Source organism: Salvelinus fontinalis, chromosome 10, assembly GCF_029448725.1.
Source record: "Salvelinus fontinalis isolate EN_2023a chromosome 10, ASM2944872v1, whole genome shotgun sequence".
Classification (NCBI taxonomy): Eukaryota; Metazoa; Chordata; class Actinopteri; order Salmoniformes; family Salmonidae; genus Salvelinus; species Salvelinus fontinalis.
Genome location: NC_074674.1, coordinates 39,473,891 through 39,495,118, shown reverse-complemented (window position 1 = coordinate 39,495,118; position 21,228 = coordinate 39,473,891). Strand labels below are relative to the sequence as shown.

General features: G+C 48.6%; 1 protein-coding gene across 1 annotated transcript in view; it reads right to left on the bottom strand.

Annotated features, from left to right (window-relative positions):
- LOC129864139 (hormonally up-regulated neu tumor-associated kinase homolog A-like) overlaps nt 1–17,314 on the bottom strand; it is a 36,456-nt gene extending 19,142 nt beyond the window's left edge. Inside the window, exons 1-6 of the mRNA XM_055936802.1 lie at nt 16,362–17,314; nt 7,340–7,482; nt 6,493–6,642; nt 4,919–4,974; nt 622–757; nt 193–320 (exon numbers count right to left, since the gene is read on the bottom strand). Of these exons, the coding sequence (XP_055792777.1) occupies nt 193–320; nt 622–757; nt 4,919–4,974; nt 6,493–6,642; nt 7,340–7,482; nt 16,362–16,601 (853 nt within the window). The 5' untranslated portion in view covers nt 16,602–17,314. The remainder of the gene's footprint in view (nt 1–192; nt 321–621; nt 758–4,918; nt 4,975–6,492; nt 6,643–7,339; nt 7,483–16,361) is intronic.
- Nucleotides 17,315–21,228: the final 3,914 nt, after the last annotated feature.

Here is a 21,228-nt window from a genome sequence, read left to right as displayed (position 1 = left end):
GTGTCTCTGTATGTTCGTGTATATACGTGTGTGTGTGTGTGTGTGTGTGTGTCTCTGTGTGTGTGTCTCTGTGTGTGTCTCTGTGTGTGTGTGTGTGTCTCTGTGTGTGTGTGTGTGTGTGTGTGTGTGTGTGTGTGTGTGTGTGTGTGTGTGTGTGTGTGTGTGTGTGTGTGTGTGTGTGTGTGTGTGTACCTGTAGAGAGAGAGGGCGGTAGAGGGTTCATATCCTTGTCCACCATCTTCTGGTGCAGAGCTCTGAGACTGAAGGGCTCCACCGTGAAGGGGAGGCTGCCAGTCAGCATGGCGTACATGTTCACGCCACTGTCATGGAAACAGGGACGTTACACACTGTCTGGTAGACAATAATACCTGACTGGAAACGATCACAGACAACCTGTTGAGAAGTGATCTAGTAGTTTGTACAGAGGTCTTTACAGCAACATGTAGGAACACGTATGGTGTAAACTGTTGTGTATGAAACACGTATGTTGTAAACTGTTGTGTATGAAACACGTATGTTGTAAACTGTTGTGTATGAAACACGTATGTTGTAAACTGTTGTGTATGAAACACGTATGTTGTAAACTGTTGTGTATGCAACCTTTTGGTTCTGTGTACTCACATGGACCAGACGTCCACCTTGGGTCCGTACTTCTTGCGGGACAGTAGTTCTGGAGCAGCGTAGGCTGGGCTCCCGCACTGCGTACTGAACGGGTCTGAATAACCCAGGATCCCTGCACAGTTACTGAGACCAAAATCTACAGGAGAGGAAGGGAAAGAAGGAGGGAGAGAGGCTTTATTGGCATGAGAAACATATGTTAACATGGCCAAAGAAAGTGACATAGATAATAAACAAAAGTGAAATAAACAATAAAAAAATGAACAGTAAACATTACACTCACAAAAATTCCCAAAGAATAAAGACATTACAAATGTCATTATGTCTATTTACACACGCTGCTCCCCTGACACACGATGCTCCCCTGAAACACGATGCTCCCCTGAAACACGCTGCTCCCCTGAAACACGCTGCTCCCCTGACACACGCTGCTCCCCTGACACACGCTGCTCCCCTGAAACACGCTGCTCCCCTGAAACACGCTGCTCCCCTGAAACACGCTGGTCCCCTGAAACACGCTTCTCCCCTGAAACACGCTTCTCCCCTGAAACACTCTTCTCCTCCCCTGAAACACTCTTCTCCTCCCCTGAAACACTCTTCTCCTCCCCTGAAACACTCTTCTCCTCCCCTGAAACACTCTTCTCCTCCCCTGAAACACGCTGCTCCCCTGAAACACGCTGCTCCCCTGAAACACCCTGCTCCCCTGAAACACTCTGCTCCCCTGAAACACTCTGCTCCCCTGAAACACTCTTCTGCTCCCCTGAAACACTCTTCTGCTCCCCTGAAACACTCTTCTGCTCCCCTGAAACACTCTTCTCCTCCCCTGAAACACTCTTCTCCTCCCCTGAAACACTCTTCTCCTCCCCTGAAACACTCTTCTCCTCCCCTGAAACACTCTTCTCCTCCCCTGAAACACTCTTCTCCTCCCCTGAAACACGCTGCTCCCCTGAAACACCCTGCTCCCCTGAAACACTCTTCTGCTCCCCTGAAACACTCTTCTCCTCCCCTGAAACACTCTTCTCCTCCCCTGAAACACTCTTCTCCTCCCCTGAAACACTCTTCTCCTCCCCTGAAACACACTTCTCCTCCCCTGAAACACTCTTCTCCTCCCCTGAAACACCCTGCTCCCCTGAAACACGCTGCTCCCCTGAAACACCCTGCTCCCCTGAAACACCCTGCTCCCCTGAAACACTCTTCTGCTCCCCTGAAACACTCTTCTCCTCCCCTGAAACACTCTTCTCCTCCCCTGAAACACTCTTCTCCTCCCCTGAAACACTCTTCTCCTCCCCTGAAACACGCTGCTCCCCTGAAACACGCTGCTCCCCTGAAACACCCTGCTCCCCTGAAACACTCTGCTCCCCTGAAACACTCTGCTCCCCTGAAACACTCTTCTGCTCCCCTGAAACACTCTTCTGCTCCCCTGAAACACTCTTCTGCTCCCCTGAAACACTCTTCTCCTCCCCTGAAACACTCTTCTCCTCCCCTGAAACACTCTTCTCCTCCCCTGAAACACTCTTCTCCTCCCCTGAAACACTCTTCTCCTCCCCTGAAACACTCTTCTCCTCCCCTGAAACACGCTGCTCCCCTGAAACACCCTGCTCCCCTGAAACACTCTTCTGCTCCCCTGAAACACTCTTCTCCTCCCCTGAAACACTCTTCTCCTCCCCTGAAACACTCTTCTCCTCCCCTGAAACACTCTTCTCCTCCCCTGAAACACACTTCTCCTCCCCTGAAACACTCTTCTCCTCCCCTGAAACACCCTGCTCCCCTGAAACACGCTGCTCCCCTGAAACACCCTGCTCCCCTGAAACACCCTGCTCCCCTGAAACACTCTTCTGCTCCCCTGAAACACTCTTCTCCTCCCCTGAAACACTTTTCTCCTCCCCTGAAACACTCTTCTCCTCCCCTGAAACACTCTTCTCCTCCCCTGAAACACTCTTCTCCTCCCCTGAAACACTCTTCTCCTCCCCTGAAACACTCTTCTCCTCCCCTGAAACACTCTTCTCCTCCCCTGAAACACTCTGCTCCCCTGAAACACTCTTCTCCTCCCCTGAAACACTCTTCTCCTCCCCTGAAACACGCTGCTCCCCTGAAACACGCTGCTCCCCTGAAACACTCTGCTCCCCTGAAACACTCTGCTCCCCTGAAACACTCTGCTCCCCTGAAACACTCTGCTCCCCTGAAACACTCTGCTCCCCTGAAACACTCTGCTCCCCTGAAACACTCTGCTCCCCTGAAACACTCTTCTCCCCTGAAACACTCTTCTCCCCTGAAACACGCTGCTCCCCTGAAACACGCTGCTCCCCTGAAACACGCTGCTCCCCTGAAACACTCTTCTCCCCTGAAACACTCTTCTCCCCTGAAACACCCTGCTACTCTGGAAGAGGTACTGCTCTGTTCTCCTGAAACACCCTGCTACTCTAGAAGAGGTACTGCTCTGTTCTCCTGAAACACCCTGCTACTCTGGAAGAGGTACTGCTCTGTTCTCCTGAAACACCCTGCTACTCTGGAAGAGGTACTGCTCTGTTCTCCTGAAACACCCTGCTACTCTGGAAGAGGTACTGCTCTATTCTCCTGAAACACCCTGCTACTCTGGAAGAGGTACTGCTCTGTTCTCCTGAAACACCCTGCTACTCTGGAAGAGGTACTGCTCTGTTCTCCTGAAACACCCTGCTACTCTGGAAGAGGTACTGCTCTATTCTCCTGAAACACCCTGCTACTCTGGAAGAGGTACTGCTCTATTCTCCTGAAACACCCTGCTACTCTGGAAGAGGTACTGCTCTGTTCTCCTGAAACACCCTGCTACTCTAGAAGAGGTACTGCTCTGTTCTCCTGAAACACCCTGCTAGTCTGGAAGAGGTACTGCTCTGTTCTCCTGAAACACCCTGCTACTCTGGAAGAGGTACTGCTCTATTCTCCTGAAACACCCTGCTACTCTGGAAGAGGTACTGCTCTGTTCTCCTGAAACACCCTGCTACTCTGGAAGAGGTACTGCTCTGTTCTCCTGAAACACCCTGCTACTCTGGAAGAGGTACTGCTCTGTTCTCCTGAAACACCCTGCTACTCTGGAAGAGGTACTGCTCTGTTCTCCTGAAACACCCTGCTACTCTAGAAGAGGTACTGCTCTGTTCTCCTGAAACACCCTGCTACTCTAGAAGAGGTACTGCTCTGTTCTCCTGAAACACCCTGCTACTCTGGAAGAGGTACTGCTCTGTTCTCCTGAAACACCCTGCTACTCTGGAAGAGGTACTGCTCTGTTCTCCTGAAACACCCTGCTACTCTGGAAGAGGTACTGCTCTGTTCTCCTGAAACACCCTGCTACTCTGGAAGAGGTACTGCTCTATTCTCCTGAAACACCCTGCTAGTCTGGAAGAGGTACTGCTCTGTTCTCCTGAAACACCCTGCTACTCTGGAAGAGGTACTGCTCTGTTCTCCTGAAACACCCTGCTACTCTGGAAGAGGTACTGCTCTGTTCTCCTGAAACACCCTGCTAGTCTGGAAGAGGTACTGCTCTGTTCTCCTGAAACACCCTGCTACTCTGGAAGAGGTACTGCTCTGTTCTCCTGAAACACCCTGCTACTCTGGAAGAGGTACTGCTCTATTCTCCTGAAACACCCTGCTAGTCTGGAAGAGGTACTGCTCTGTTCTCCTGAAACACCCTGCTACTCTGGAAGAGGTACTGCTCTGTTCTCCTGAAACACCCTGCTACTCTGGAAGAGGTACTGCTCTGTTCTCCTGAAACACCCTGCTACTCTGGAAGAGGTACTGCTCTATTCTCCTGAAACACCCTGCTACTCTGGAAGAGGTACTGCTCTGTTCTCCTGAAACACCCTGCTACTCTGGAAGAGGTACTGCTCTGTTCTCCTGAAACACCCTGCTACTCTGGAAGAGGTACTGCTCTATTCTCCTGAAACACCCTGCTACTCTGGAAGAGGTACTGCTCTATTCTCCTGAAACACCCTGCTACTCTGGAAGAGGTACTGCTCTATTCTCCTGAAACACCCTGCTACTCTGGAAGAGGTACTGCTCTATTCTCCTGAAACACCCTGCTACTCTGGAAGAGGTACTGCTCTGTTCTCCTGAAACACCCTGCTACTCTGGAAGAGGTACTGCTCTGTTCTACTCCTAGCTACTGTTGACTCTGTTTGGTTAGTTAAATCTTTAGCTCTTTCTGTCATGGGATTTTACCTTTTGCAGCTGACTTTCTTTTAGATTAGATAAAAACACACACACACACACACACACACACACACACACACACACACAGGGACAAAGCCGGAGTTAGTTAGGTAAACGGTACCTATGAGCTTGATGTTGTCCTGTTCATCCAGCAGTAGGTTCTCTATCTTCAGATCCCTGTGAGACACAGAGAGGTCCAGAACATCCCTGGTTAAAGGATCTTATTACAGCTGTGAGACACAGAGAGGTCCAGAACATCCCTGGTTAAAGGATCTTATTACAGCTGTGAGACACAGAGAGGTCCAGAACATCCCTGGTTAAAGGATCTTATTACAGCTGTGAGACACAGAGAGGTCCAGAACATCCCTGGTTAAAGGATCTTATTACAGCTGTGAGACACAGAGAGGTCCAGAACATCCCTGGTTAAAGGATCTTATTACAGCTGTGAGACACAGAGAGGTCCAGAACATCCCTGGTTAAAGGATCTTATTACAGCTGTGAGACACAGAGAGGTCCAGAACATCCCTGGTTAAAGGATCTTATTACAGCTGTGAGACACAGAGAGGTCCAGAACATCCCTGGTTAAAGGATCTTATTACAGCTGTGAGACAGAGAGGTCCAGAACATCCCTGGTTAAAGGATCGTATTACAGCTGTGAGACAGAGAGGTCCAGAACATCCCTGGTTAAAGGATCTTATTACAGCTGTGAGACACAGAGAGGTCCAGAACATCCCTGGTTAAAGGATCTTATTACAGCTGTGAGACACAGAGAGGTCCAGAACATCCCTGGTTAAAGGATCTTATTACAGCTGTGAGACAGAGAGGTCCAGAACATCCCTGGTTAAAGGATCTTATTACAGCTGTGAGACACAGAGAGGTCCAGAACATCCCTGGTTAAAGGATCTTATTACAGCTGTGAGACACAGAGAGGTCCAGAACATCCCTGGTTAAAGGATCTTATTACAGCTGTGAGACACAGAGAGGTCCAGAACATCCCTGGTTAAAGGATCTTATTACAGCTGTGAGACACAGAGAGGTCCAGAACATCCCTGGTTAAAGGATCTTATTACAGCTGTGAGACACAGAGAGGTCCAGAACATCCCTGGTTAAAGGATCTTATTACAGCTGTGAGACAGAGAGGTCCAGAACATCCCTGGTTAAAGGATCTTATTACAGCTGTGAGACAGAGAGGTCCAGAACATCCCTGGTTAAAGGATCTTATTACAGCTGTGAGACACAGAGAGGTCCAGAACATCCCTGGTTAAAGGATCTTATTACAGCTGTGAGACACAGAGAGGTCCAGAACATCCCTGGTTAAAGGATCTTATTACAGCTGTGAGACACAGAGAGGTCCAGAACATCCCTGGTTAAAGGATCTTATTACAGCTGTGAGACAGAGAGGTCCAGAACATCCCTGGTTAAAGGATCTTATTACAGCTGTGAGACACAGAGAGGTCCAGAACATCCCTGGTTAAAGGATCTTATTACAGCTGTGAGACAGAGAGGTCCAGAACATCCCTGGTTAAAGGATCGTATTACAGCTGTGAGACACAGAGAGGTCCAGAACATCCCTGGTTAAAGGATCTTATTACAGCTGGCACATGCTGATACTTTGCTGAAGATGTGTGTGTGTGTGTGCGTGCGTGCGTGCGTGCGTGCGTGCGTGTGTGTGTGCGTGCGTGCGTTTGTCTCTACCTGTGCACTACTCCGGCTCTGTGTAGATGTTCCACAGCCATCACCAGCTGCCGTACGTATTTCTGCGTCTCTCTCTCGTCCAGCTTCTTCTTATCGTAGATCCGGTTCATGAGGTTTCCTCCAGGACACAACTCCATCACCAGGTAATAACTGATGATAACAGATGACAGGACACAACTCCATCACCAGGTAATAACTGGTGATAACAGATGACAGGACACAACTCCATCACCAGGTAATAACTGATGATAACAGGACACAACTCCATCACCAGGTAATAACTGGTGATAACAGATGACAGGACACAACTCCATCACCAGGTAATAACTGATGATAACAGGACACAACTCCATCACCAGGTAATAACTGGCGAGAACAGATGACAGGACACAACTCCATCACCAGGTAATAACTGGCGATAACAGATAGAAACTTCTAGTATTTAAATTTCTATAGACTTCATACATAGATCTGTTTTTAATGTTTTATCCTTGTCTCTTCATTCTGTGTTTATTCATGTACTGTTCATTTTACAACTGTTTCTTACTATTCTCATTTCAGTATTTTTATGTGTTTTTATTGTAAAGAAAATGGGGCACATTTGGGTGCTGTATAGCTTCGTTGACTGATTCATTTCTTCATCTGTTCATTCTTTCATCCATTTATTAATTGATTAATTCATCAACTCATTCAACTTCAGTAGTACCTGTTCTCCGTCTTCAGTATGTCCAGTATAGTATATTAGTATATAGTATATAGTATATAGTATATATATATAGTATATTACCTGTTCTCAGTCTCCAGTATAGTATAGTATAGTATAGTATAGTATAGTATAGTATAGTACCTGTTCTCAGTCTCCAGTATGTCCAGCAGCTGGGTGATGTTGGGGTGTCTGATCATTTGTTGGATATGACCCTCTCTACGAAGGTTCTTAGTCACATACGAGTCCTTCTTCGCCTTCCTCTTATCTATCACCTTTACTGCAACCTGGGAGAGAGGGAGGGAAGGAAGGAGAGAGGGAGGGAAGGAGAGAGGGAAGGAGAGAAGGAGGGAAGGAGAGAGGGAGGGAAGGAGAGAGGGAGGGAAGGAGAGATGGAGGGAAGGAGAGATGGAGGGATGGAAGGAGGGATGGAAGGAGGGATAGAGAGAAAAAATAAGAAGATCAGTCTCTAGACTATAGACACAGGGCAGCCTGACCACTCTGTGAGATATCATTAACAACCACACCGATGGAGAATGGACCAGGAGACTGGTGTAAATGTGAAACAGGCATGGAACCCCCCCCCCCCCCCCTTTTGGTTTGTGCTGTGGTGGAGATCTTTGTTGGCTATACTCGGCCTTGTCTCAGGATTATAAGTTGGTGGTTGAAGATATCCCTCCAGTGGTGCGGGGGCTGTGCTTTGGCAAAGTGGGTGGGGTTATATCCTTCCTATTTGGCACTGTCCGGGGGTATCTTCGGATGGGGCCACAGTGTCTCCTGACCGCTCCTGTCTCAGCCTCCAGTATTTATGCTGCAGTAGTTTGTGTCGGGGGGCTAGGGTCAGTTGGTTATACCTGGAGTACTTCTCCTGTCTTATCCAGTGTCCTGTGTGAATTTAAGTATGCTTTCTCTAATTCTCTCGTTCTCTCTTTCTTTCTCTCTCTGAGAACCTGAGCCCTAGGACCATACGTCAGGACTACCGGGCATGACGACTCCCTGCTGCCCCCAGTCCGCCTGGCCTTGCTGCTATTCCAGTTTCAGTTTTAACGGTTCTGCCTGCGGTTACGGAACCCCTACCTGTCCCAGACCTGCTGTTTTCAACTCTTAATGATCGGCTATGAAAAGCCAACAGATTTATTTCTGATTATTATTTGACCATGCTTGTCATTTATGAACATTTTGAAAATCTTGGCTCTCTCTAATTTTCTCCTTCTCTCTTTCTTTCTCTCGGAGGACCTGAGCCCTGGGACCATACGTCGGGACTGCCGGGCGTGGTAGCTCCTTGCTGTCCCCAGTCCGCCTGGCCTTGCTGCTGTTCCGGTTTCAGCTGTTCTGCCTGCGGTTATGGAACCCCCACCTGTCCCAGACCTGTTGTTTTTCAACTCTTAATGATCGGCTATGAAAAGCCAACTGAATATTATTCATGATTATTATTTAACCATGCTTGTCACTTATGAACATTTTTGAACATCTTGGCATAGTTCTGTTATAATCTCCACCCGGCACAGCCAGAAGAGGACTGGCCACCCCTCATAGCCTGGTTCCTCTCTAGGTTTCTTCCTAGGTTTTGGCCTTTCTAGGGAGTTTTTCCTAGCCACCGTGCTTCTACACCTGCATTCTAGCTGTTTGGGGTTTTAGGCTGGGTCTCTGTACAGCACTTCGAGATATTAGCTGATGTACGAAGGGCTATATAAAATAAACTTGATTGATTGATTGATTGAACGAAGCGGTGGATGAGAGAGAGACAGAGAGAAGCCCTCCTGTAACTGTACTGGTCTGTCTCCATCCCCTCCTGTATATAGTAACCTGTACTGGTCTGTCTCCACTCCCTCCTGTATATAGTAACCTGTACTGGTCTGTCTCCACTCCCTCCTGTATATAGTAACCTGTACTGGTCTGTCTCCACTCCCTCCTGTATATAGTAACCTGTACTGGTCTGTCTCCACTCCCTCCTGTATATAGTAACCTGTACTGGTCTGTCTCCACTCCCTCCTGTATATAGTAACCTGTACTGGTCTGTCTCCATTCCCTCCTGTATATAGTAACCTGTACTGGTCTGTCTCCACTCCCTCCTGTATATAGTAACCTGTACTGGTCTGTCTCCACTCCCTCCTGTATATAGTAACCTGTACTGGTCTGTCTCCATTCCCTCCTGTATATAGTAACCTGTACTGGTCTGTCTCCACTCCCTCCTGTATATAGTAACCTGTACTGGTCTGTCTCCACTCCCTCCTGTATATAGTAACCTGTACTGGTCTGTCTCCATTCCCTCCTGTATATAGTAACCTGTACTGGTCTGTCTCCACTCCCTCCTGTATATAGTAACCTGTACTGGTCTGTCTCCACTCCCTCCTGTATATAGTATATAGTAATCTGTACTGGTCTGTCTCCATTCCCTCCTGTATATAGTAACCTGTACTGGTCTGTCTCCACTCCATCCTGTATATAGTAACCTGTACTGGTCTGTCTCCACTCCCTCCTGTATATAGTAACCTGTACTGGTCTGTCTCCACACCCTCCTGTATATAGTAACCTGTACTGGTCTGTCTCCACTCCCTCCTGTATATAGTAACCTGTACTGGTCTGTCTCCACTCCCTCCTGTATATAGTAACCTGTACTGGTCTGTCTCCACTCCCTCCTGTATATAGTATATAGTAACCTGTACTGGTCTGTCTCCACTCCCTCCTGTATATAGTAACCTGTACTGGTCTGTCTCCACTCCCTCCTGTATATAGTAACCTGTACTGGTCTCCATCTCACTACCTCCCACTGTCTCCATCACACTACCTCCCACTGTCTCCACCCCACTACCTCCCACTGTCTCCATCCCACTACCTCCCACTGTCTCCATCCCACTGTCTCCATCCCACTGTCTCCACCTCACTACCTCCCACTGTCTCCATCCCACTGTCTCCATCTCACTACCTCCCAATGTCTCTATCCCACTACCTCCCACTGTCTCCACCCCACTACCTCCCACTGTCTCCATCTCACTACCTCCCACTGTCTCCATCCCACTACCTCCCACTGTCTCCATCCCACTACCTCCCACTGTCTCCATCCCACTGTCTCCATCCCACTACCTCCCACTGTCTCCACCCCACTACCTCCCACTGTCTCCATCCCACTGTCTCCACCCCACTACCTCCCACTGTCTCCACCTCACTACCTCCCACTGTCTCCATCCCACTGTCTCCATCCCACTACCTCCCACTGTCTCCACCCCACTACCTCCCACTGTCTCCATCCCACTGTCTCCACCCCACTACCTCCCACTGTCTCCACCTCACTACCTCCCACTGTCTCCACCTCACTACCTCCCACTGTCTCCATCTCACTACCTCCCACTGTCTCCATCCCACTACCTCCCACTGTCTCCATCCCACTACCTCCCACTGTCTCCACCTCACTACCTCCCACTGTCTCCACCTCACTACCTCCCACTGTCTCCACCCCACTACCTCCCACTGTCTCCACCTCACTACCTCCCACTGTCTCCATCCCACTACCTCCCACTGTCTCCATCCCACTGTCTCCACCTCACTACCTCCCACTTTCTCCATCTCACTGTCTCCACCTCACTACCTCCCACTGTCTCCACCTCACTACCTCCCACTGTCTCCACCCCACTACCTCCCACTGTCTCCACCTCACTACCTCTCACTGTCTCCACCTCACTACCTCCCACTGTCTCCATCTCACTGTCTCCACCTCACTACCTCCCACTGTCTCCATCCCACTACCTCCCACTGTCTCCATCCCACTGTCTCCACCTCACTACCTCCCACTGTCTCCACCTCACTACCTCCCACTGTCTCCACCCCACTACCTCCCACTGTCTCCACCTCACTACCTCCCACTGTCTCCATCCCACTACCTCCCACTGTCTCCATCCCACTGTCTCCACCTCACTACCTCCCACTGTCTCCACCTCACTACCTCCCACTGTCTCCATCCCACTGTCTCCATCCCACTAACTCCCACTGTCTCCATCCCACTGTCTCCACCTCACTACCTCCCACTGTCTCCACCTCACTACTTCCCACTGTCTCCATCCCACTGTCTCCATCCCACTACCTCCCACTGTCTCCACCTCACTACCTCCCACTGTCTCCATCCCACTGTCTCCACCTCACTACCTCCCACTGTCTCCACCTCACTACCTCCCACTGTCTCCACCCCACTACCTCCCACTGTCTCCACCTCACTACCTCCCACTGTCTCCATCCCACTGTCTCCACCTCACTACCTCCCACTGTCTCCACCTCACTACCTCCCACTGTCTCCATCCCACTGTCTCCATCCCACTAACTCCCACTGTCTCCATCCCACTGTCTCCACCTCACTACCTCCCACTGTCTCCATCCCACTGTCTCCACCTCACTACCTCCCACTGTCTCCATCCCACTGTCTCCATCCCACTACCTCCCACTGTCTCCACCTCACTACCTCCCACTGTCTCCATCCTACTACCTCCCACTGTCTCCATCCCACTGTCTCCATCTCACGACCTCCCACTGTCTCCATCCCACTACCTCCCACTGTCTCCATCCCACTACCTCCCACTGTCTCTATCCCACTGTCTCCACCTCACTACCTCCCACTGTCTCCATCACACTACCTCCCACTGTCTCCATCCCACTACCTCCCACTGTCTCCATCACACTACCTCCCACTGTCTCCATCACACTACCTCCCACTGTCTCTATCCCACTGTCTCCACCTCACTACCTCCCACTGTCTCCATCCCACTACCTCCCACTGTCTCCATCTCACTACCTCCCAATGTCTCTATCCCACTGTCTCCACCTCACTACCTCCCACTGTCTCCATCCCACTACCTCCCACTGTCTCCATCTCACTACCTCCCAATGTCTCTATCCCACTGTCTCCACCTCACTACCTCCCACTGTCTCCATCCCACTACCTCCCACTGTCTCCATCCCACTACCTCCCACTGTCTCCATCCCACTACCTCCCACTGTCTCCATCCCACTACCTCCCACTGTCTCCATCCCACTACCTCCCACTGTCTCCATCCCACTACCTCCCACTGTCTCGGGGGGAGACGGACAGAAGGGGTATACTGGGGGAGGGGAGACAGAGAGTGAGGGTATACTGGGGGAGGGGAGACGGAGAGAAGGGGTATACTGGAGGAGGGGAGACGGAGAGAAGGGGTATACTGGAGGAGGGGAGATGGAGAGAAGGGGTATACTGGAGGAGGGGAGACAGAGAAAAGGGGTGTACCGGGGGAGGGGAGACAGAGAGTGGGGGTATACTGGGGGAGGGGAGACAGAGAGAAGGGGAGATGGAGAGAAGGGGTATACTGGAGGAGGGGAGACAGAGAAAAGGGGTGTACCGGGGAGGGGAGACAGAGAGTGGGGGTATACTGGGGGAGGGGAGACAGAGAGAAGGGGAGATGGAGAGAAGGGGTATACTGGAGGAGGGGAGATGGAGAGAAGGGGTATACTGGGCGAGGGGAGACGGAGAGTGGGGGTTTACTGGAGGAGGGGAGACAGGGCGAGCTAGGAGGAGAGGAGGGGAGACAGGGCGAGCTAGGAGGAGAGGAGGGGAGACAGGGCGAGCTAGGAGGGGGTTCTCAGCCCAGGGGCCATCTGAACAACTGTTGTTAACCTTCTCTCAGACAGGCACAGGGGGAAGGGAGGGGTGGAAGAGGGGGGAATGAGGTCATGCGGGGAAAGTGGGTTACATACATTCAAAACAGATTCCTCATACACAACATGTGTTATCTCCCTGACCTTGTCCTCTCCCTGACCTCCCCCTCCTTCCGTTGTAATAATATGATCCCCCATACGTTTCTCTGCACCCAAGACACTGACCCCAAATACACCCCCCCCCCCCACCACCACCATATAAGGCCGTTGTTTCCAGTGATGCCTCCCTCCTCTTCCGTCCTTTTCCCTTCCCATTCAGTATCGACCTCCTCTGCTCTGTCTCTCACAGCCGTGCCTGTCCTATCACAAAGCACTGCTCCTTCCTTACTACTGCCGCTGATGTAATACTGCTCCCCCCCCCCCCCCCTGCCTCCCGTAGTAGACGACCCAGAGAGCAGCGCTGCTTCTCTCCCCTCCTCTCTCCTCTCCTCTCCCCTCCTCTCCTCCTCTCCCCTCCTTTTCTCCTCTCCCCTCCTCTCCTCTCCTCTCTCCTCCTCTCTCCCCTCCTCTCCCTTCCTCTCTCCTGACTGATTGCCAAGTGTTTGCATCATCCATACAAAGGGAACAAGGGAAGGAGAAAAGAGAGGAGTGTTTTCTCTCTCTCTACAGCAACAGAGTGAAAGGGGTACAGGCGGGGAGGATCTATTTCTTTAATATTCTAAATAGGAATTTCAGGTCACACAAAAACACACACACTTTGTGAAAAAACACACACACACACACACACACACACACACACACATAGTGAAAACACACACACACACACACACACACACACACACACACAGTGAAAAACACATACAGACACACACACACACACACATAGTGAAAACACACACACACACACACACATAGTGAAAAAAACACACACACACACACACACACACACACAGTGAAAAACACATACAGACATGCGCACACACACACATAGTGAAAACACACACACACACACACACACAGTGAGGAAAAGGGGTACAGTATGTGTTTTTGTAATATGCTAATGCATTTGGCTGCACCTCAAAAGCACAGAGAGCCCAGAGAGACAAAGGCAACCAGTGGCCAATGGTAGCCCATATCACAGCCCTGCGTTGACGACGAAACACACACACACACATACGCTTATCAAAGACATCATTTCATATGTAAGTACCCGAGCCACTTTCTCATGGGCTGGTCTATTCTTTAGGACAGTCTCGGTCTGTTTCAGAGGAGGAGATCTCTCTAGACAGCACAGCTCAACACAGCACAGCTCAACACAAAACACAGCACAGCTCAACACAGCACAGCTCAACACAAAACACAGCACAGCTCAACACAGCACAGCTCAACACAAAACACAGCACAGCTCAACACAGCACAGCTCAACACAGCACAGCTCAACACAAAACACAGCACAGCTCAACACAGCACAGCTCAACACAAAGCACAGCACAACACAAAACACAGCACAACACAGCACAGCTCAACACAGCACAGCTCAACACAGCACAGCTCAACACAAAACAAAGCACAGCTCAACACAGCACAGCTCAACACAGCACAGCTCAACACAAAACACAGCACAGCTCAACACAGCACAGCTCAACACAAAACACAGCACAGCTCAACACAGCACAGCTCAACATAGCACAGTACAGCTCAAAACAGCACAGCTCAACACAGCACAGCTCAACACAAAACACAGCTCAACACAGCACAGCTCAACACAAAACACAGCACAGCTCAACACAACACAGCTCAACACAAAACACAGCACAGCTCAACACAGCACAAAACAGCACAGCTCAACACAAAACACAGCACAACACAGCACAGCTCAACACAAAACACAGCACAGCTCAACACAAAACACAGCTCAACTCAACACAGCACAGCTCAACACAAAACACAGCTCAACACAACACAGCTCAACACAGCACAGCTCAACACAACACAGCACAGCTCAACACAAAACACAGCACAACACAAAACACAGCTCAACACAAAACACAGCTCAACACAGCACAGCTCAACACAAAACACAGCTCAACACAAAACACAGCTCAACACAGCACAGCTCAACACAACACAGCTCAACACAACACAGCTCAACACAAAACACAGCTCAACACAAAACACAGCTCAACACAGCCACTACCCACCACATGGTACAGAACATGCAATACAGTAAATATTGATAATATTCAAGCTGGGTTTTGGGCAGGAGAGTGTGTGTGTTCACTCCCACTGTGCTGGTTAACGTCCCCACCGACACTATAGGAGACCATTCATAATGAATGTGTCATTATTACAATAGGGTTGCATGTATACATCATACCTCGTGTCATTGTGAGAGTTGTGACATAAGGTAGCATCGGGTTATTGTTACAGGTTTTGGTTTTTCCATCGATGTTTTGAGGTTGCACATATAGCTCGTTAGCACATATAGCTCGTTAGCACGTATAGCTCGTTAGCACGTATAGCTCGTTAGCACGAATAGCTCGTTAGCACGAATAGCTCGTTAGCACGAATAGCTCGTTAGCACGAATAGCTCGTTAGCACGAATAGCTCGTTAGCACGAATAGCTCGTTAGCACATAGGGCGCACCGATTGGTGTCACCTCTTTAGTCCGTATGTGTTACACCTGTGCTGGTTGTCATCTCGATAATGCCTTGAGAGATGTGGAGGGTCAACACTTTTAGTTGGCTCTCCCTATTTTGATTTCTAGAAAAGCAATCCTTTATATTATTTTGCGATCCCTTTTACGTTTGCTTCCTGTCTTTAAGTTTGGTGTGTGTGTGGGGGGGGGGGGGGGGTTCTTTTGTTTGCCTCTTCTTGGGCAAATTTAGTGGATGTTGATGGTGGGTGTCTTTTAGGTCCCAGTTGTTGTTGCTAAGTCAACATTCAGAACCCCTCCTAAAACCGCACCTTTTTCGTTTTGATTGTTGGTCAGTGACTCTTTGTTAGTTCCCTCTTTTTTTGTTTCAGCGACATTTTCTGTTGCTGTTGCTGGGGAACGTATCATTATCGACCCCGGCAAAGCATGATGACTATGTATGTGACTACGTCATCTACGTCAGCAGCGATTCCACATAGTATATATAGCCATTCCACATAGTACATTAAACGTGACAGAAAATATCAATGGCATGACATCACTTTTCAATGTAAAGGGGTTATTTACATGTTTAAATGTTTCATAGGAGGCTATTGTAGCCCCGTTATAATTAGGTAATTAAGTAAGTCTAATTAAGTCTAATTTAAGCACATACTAAAGTTGTCAAAATGTCTAATACATCTTCTTGTAACTATAGCAAGATTGGTCACTTGGCAAAATATTCCAAGTGTTTTACATTTCAACATCCAAAATAATGATTTCCACATGCATGGCAAAATGGGACGATTTATCTCACTATTGTAACTTTAGAGAAACGAACCAAACAAAGCTCAACAAATGTATCCATCCATCAACAAAAACTTAACTAAGTTCCAGAACTGTCAACTAGCCTACCTTCTCTCCGGTCATGGCATGAAGTCCCTCTCGGACTTTAGCGAAGGAGCCCTCTCCAAGTTTCCTCCCGATCAAGTAGTTTCCCACACGCTTGGTATGGTAGAAGTTCCGCAGGATATCCACGGCAGGACTGCTTAGGGAAGCCGGGGCAACGTTCTCGTTGTTGGGGGTAGAGGCGGGGGCTTTACCCCCGTGTAACCGGGGACTGTCAACCACCATGTCGAAGTCAGCGGCTGGCATAACCGCTTCTAACTGCCAAACTACAAACGGTTTGTTTGGTTTGACCCGGTAGGTTTTTGTTCCTCGCTCTCCTCTGCGCTCTAAACGGGGTCTGTCATGTATGTGAGGTGCATCTGAAGTAAAGTCTGCCTGTCCGGTGCCCTGTCACAAATAATTGTAAATAGTTAACGGAAATCCGAGCTAACCTGTTCAACCTAAAGCGTCGGCATGTATACGCGCACTCAGCACTTTCTTGAGATTGTTCAGAGATGACGCGTCCAAACGTTTTCAATCACTTTATGTAACGGTCCCATGTAGAGAATGTAATTCAAAATTGGCTTTTTGACTGAAGAAAAAATATAAATATTGCAGAACGTTGTTAAAAAGACTAGAAGTCAGTGTAAATATCCTTAAATCCTGTGAGAAACAAACGAAAGTGTTGTTCATTCAACTTCTCTCTCGGTCACTCTCTCAAACTGTTCTGTAATGAGCGCTCCTTTGCGTTGGGCGATTACTGAATAGACTGTTGAATGTGAAGCACGCTGTTTGGTTCGAAGCGACTTTCCCGGTTCAGTGGGTGGGCGTTAATTGTTTGTGTGAAAAAGCTCCCCGACTTGGTAACGGGGCTGAACTGTAATCCTATCAGAGGCGGCGGCGGGAGGAGACGTGAGAACCAAACCCCGCCCTACGACCATGCTTCTTCTCCTTCTCTCCTCATCTCCAAATACAGTAGCCCTCCCTGCAGCTCAAACAAAGCCAGGTCTAACTCGCCCGGAGACTGGCTATAGGGATGATATCATAATGCCTTCTCTCTGCCCTGATTGGAAGGTGACTCCTGGTAGTTAAAGAACACGGACTTTGATTAATGAGCCTATTGATTTTTCTTGCTGTTTGGAGAAATATTTACACTTCTCCTTCACCTAAAGGGAATTGTCTCCAAAAACAGATAGACAGAATAGCCTACACCATGAGGTTATTTTATTAACCATTCATATTCTTAACGGATAGGATTACAGTTCAGCACGGTTACCTTATGTAGGCTATATGCAAATGTAGGGGCGTGTGTTGCGTGAACAAAGAAATGTGTTGATTTATGAAGTGGAATATTGCGTAAAAGGGTTGTGCCTCTCCATTCCAAGTGTTCTGCTGCCACAATAACAAGCGGTCTCTGCGTGCCAATAACCAAATGAGCTACACACCCACGTGCTTGTCTGATGGACGTTTTTATATTGTAACATGTCAAGAAAACAACTGACTGTGGGATAAATTATACTCTCACACAATGATATTTGCTTTTTAATTATTTTTTTATCAGTGCCTTATTTTCTTTGTGCTGTCAAATCCATACAGCTATTGCATCAGATACACCTCTTTAACATGAAAGCAATAACACGCAGTCTCCATGGTAAAACGGGCATCTCTGTATTTATATGATCATTGTTTTTGCTGTTTTTCTTCATCCACGTGGATGAAACTGATTTAATGAATTGATTAAAGACAATGAAAGTGAACAAAGCGCGGTGGCGCCGCCGCTTTGAAGGTCTCCCCATTACGAGAGGATGAGCTCAGTTCTCCTGCTTCTTGTCTATGAACAGACACACACACACAGGACAAACGCTCTGTTGAATTCATAAGAAACTGTTGCTTTTACATTCAATCTCTTGCATTTCTGTCCTGAACAGGAAGACATGAAGAGACGTATTTCTTTGGTGCTAATAATTATCGTTTATATCTACCAAACATATATTTTGAGCGGTAAGTTATGGAACAAATAAGGCTTACAAATTTAAAAAAAATTATAATAATTCTCAAATGTTATTTTGTCATATTTTTGCAAAACAAATACAGTTGTTGTTGTCATTTATAGCCAAAGAAAACATAAGCTATTGAATTGTTCTGTCCGCTGCAAAGTGTGAGCTCAGCCTCCACCTTGCTTTGTCTACCGGACCATGCGGTCAAGACACAATGACAAAATCAAGACATTGGAAAAATGGGAGCCAAAAAGAAACAAGAATGTGGCGCCATCTATTGATAGTATTACGCATTACATTCCAAACCGCTAGTTCATGTAGGTTGGGGATAATGACGTTACGAATGAGCCAACCAGGCTCCAGGAGGCTATCTGGATTAAGTCGAACATCATCCATATCTGTGCTTGCCAGTCCATCAGTCCCCTGTTCTAAGGATATCCTCTCATCAGCCGAGGTTATGCCACCAGGAATAAACACACGATACAGCTGACATAGACAGCTGACATAGCTTATGTTTTCTTTGGCTATAAATGACAACAACATCATCCACTGGCTGTATTTGTTTTGCAAAAACATGACAAAATAACATTTGAGAAAAAATTAAATTTTTTAATTTGTAAGCCTTATTTGTTCCATAACCTACCGCTCAAAATATATGTTTGGTAGATATAAACGATATAAACTATGTCACTACTCCACCACCACCCGCATCAGTCCTGTTACGGACTACTCAACCACCAGCTGCATCAGTCCTCCGCCCCTGTTACGGACTACTCCACCACCAGCTGCATCAGTCCTCCGCCCCTGCTACAGACTACTCCACCACCAGCTGCATCAGTCCTCCGCCCCTGCTACAGACTACTCCACCACCAGCTGCATCAGTCCTCCGCTCCTGCTACAGACTACTCCACCACCAGCTGCATCAGTCCTCCGCTCCTGTTACGGACTACTCCACCACCAGCTGCATCAGTCCTCCGCTCCTGTTACGGACTACTCCACCACCAGCTGCATCAGTCCTCCGCCCCTGCTACAGACTACTCCACCACCAGCTGCATCAGTCCTCCGCCCCTGCTACAGACTACTCCACCACCAGCTGCATCAGTCCTCCGCTCCTGCTACAGACTACTCCACCACTACCCGCATCAGTCCTCCGCTCCTGCTACGGACTACTCCACCACCAGCTGCATCAGTCCTCCGCTCCTGCTACAGACTACTCCACCACTACCCGCATCAGTCCTCCACTCCTGCTACAGACTACTCCACCACCAGCTGCATCAGTCCTCCGCTCCTGCTACAGACTACTCCACCACTACCCGCATCAGTCCTCCGCTCCTGCTACGGACTACTCCACCACCAGCTGCATCAGTCCTCCGCTCCTGCTACAGACTACTCCACCACTACCCGCATCAGTCCTCCGCTCCTGCTACAGACTACTCCACCACTACCCGCATCAGTCCTCCACTCCTGCTACAGACTACTCCACCACCAGCTGCATCAGTCCTCCGCCCCTGATACGGACTACTCCACCACCAGCTGGGCCTCTGTCCGTAGCCAACACACCTGTGCCCAGCAGGTGTGTAGAGCGTGGGCCTGGCAACGCCAGGGTTGTGGGTTCAATTCCCATGGGGGGGACTAATATGAACATGTATGAACTCACTACTTACTGTAAGTCGCTCTGGATAAGAGCGTCTGCTAAATGACGTCAATGTAAAATATCTTCAGTAGGACTTCTAATTAGATAATTAAGCTTTTACTATTAACAGACACATTCAGTAGGAGTTGTATCAAGGTTCCATTCGTATTTCGTATGTGAATTAATTTGTACATAATTACAATGTCTGGGGGTGGCAGGTAGCCTAGCGGCTAGCGGCAGGTAGCCTAGCGGTTAGAGGCAGGTAGCCTAGCGGTTAGAGGCAGGTAGCCTAGCGGTTAGAGGCAGGTAGCCTAGCGGCTAGCGGCAGGTAGCCTAGCGGTTAGAGGCAGGTAGCCTAGCGGTTAGAGGCAGGTAGCCTAGCGGTTAGAGGCAGGTAGCCTAGCTGTTAGAGGCAGGTAGCCTAGCTGTTAGAGGCAGGTAGCCTAGCTGTTAGAGGCAGGTAGCCTAGCTGTTAGAGGCAGGTAGCCTAGTGGTTAGAGCGTTGGACTAATAACCGAAAGGTTGCAAGATCGAATCTCTGAACTGACAAGGTAAAAATCTGTAGTTTTGAACAAGGCAGTTAACCCGCTGTTCCTAGGCCGTCATTGTAAATAAGAATTTGTTCTTAACCGACTTGACTAGTTAAATAAAGCTCTTAGAGAATTACCCAGAAAGACTCACAGCTGTAATCAAATGCCAAAGGTGCTTTTACAAAGTATTATCTCAAGGGTATGAATACAATATTTAAATACATTTATATAAGATATTTTCAATAAATTTGCAAACATTTCTAAAAACATGTTTTCACTTTGTTATTATTGTGTGTAGATGAGTGGGAGGGGGGGGGGGATCGATTTCATCCATTTTGAATTCAGGCTGTAAAATGTGGAATAAGTCAAGGGGTATGAATACTTTCTGAAGGGACTGTAGGTGTTGTCCTGGGATTCTCCTGTGAAGTTACCAACAGCACTGACGTCCCAGAGAGAAACCTCCCACTGTCTGCGTCTGTGTGTCAATGTACTGCACCCTCTACCAAGAGGTCTGGAACTCGATGGTACGAGAGGCAGGCTTGACTAATGCACTCGCCATGCAGCCTAACATCAGAGTCACTGGTTCAAGCCCTGCTCCCTAATTCGCTACATGGCCGCCATATTGAGACAGAACAGGAACCCGAGGCAGTCCAGTTTCCTGGGTGTGGAGGTGTAGACAATTCCTAGCCGAGAGCTGCAGACACAACAGGTCAGGAAACTATCAGGAAATAAGC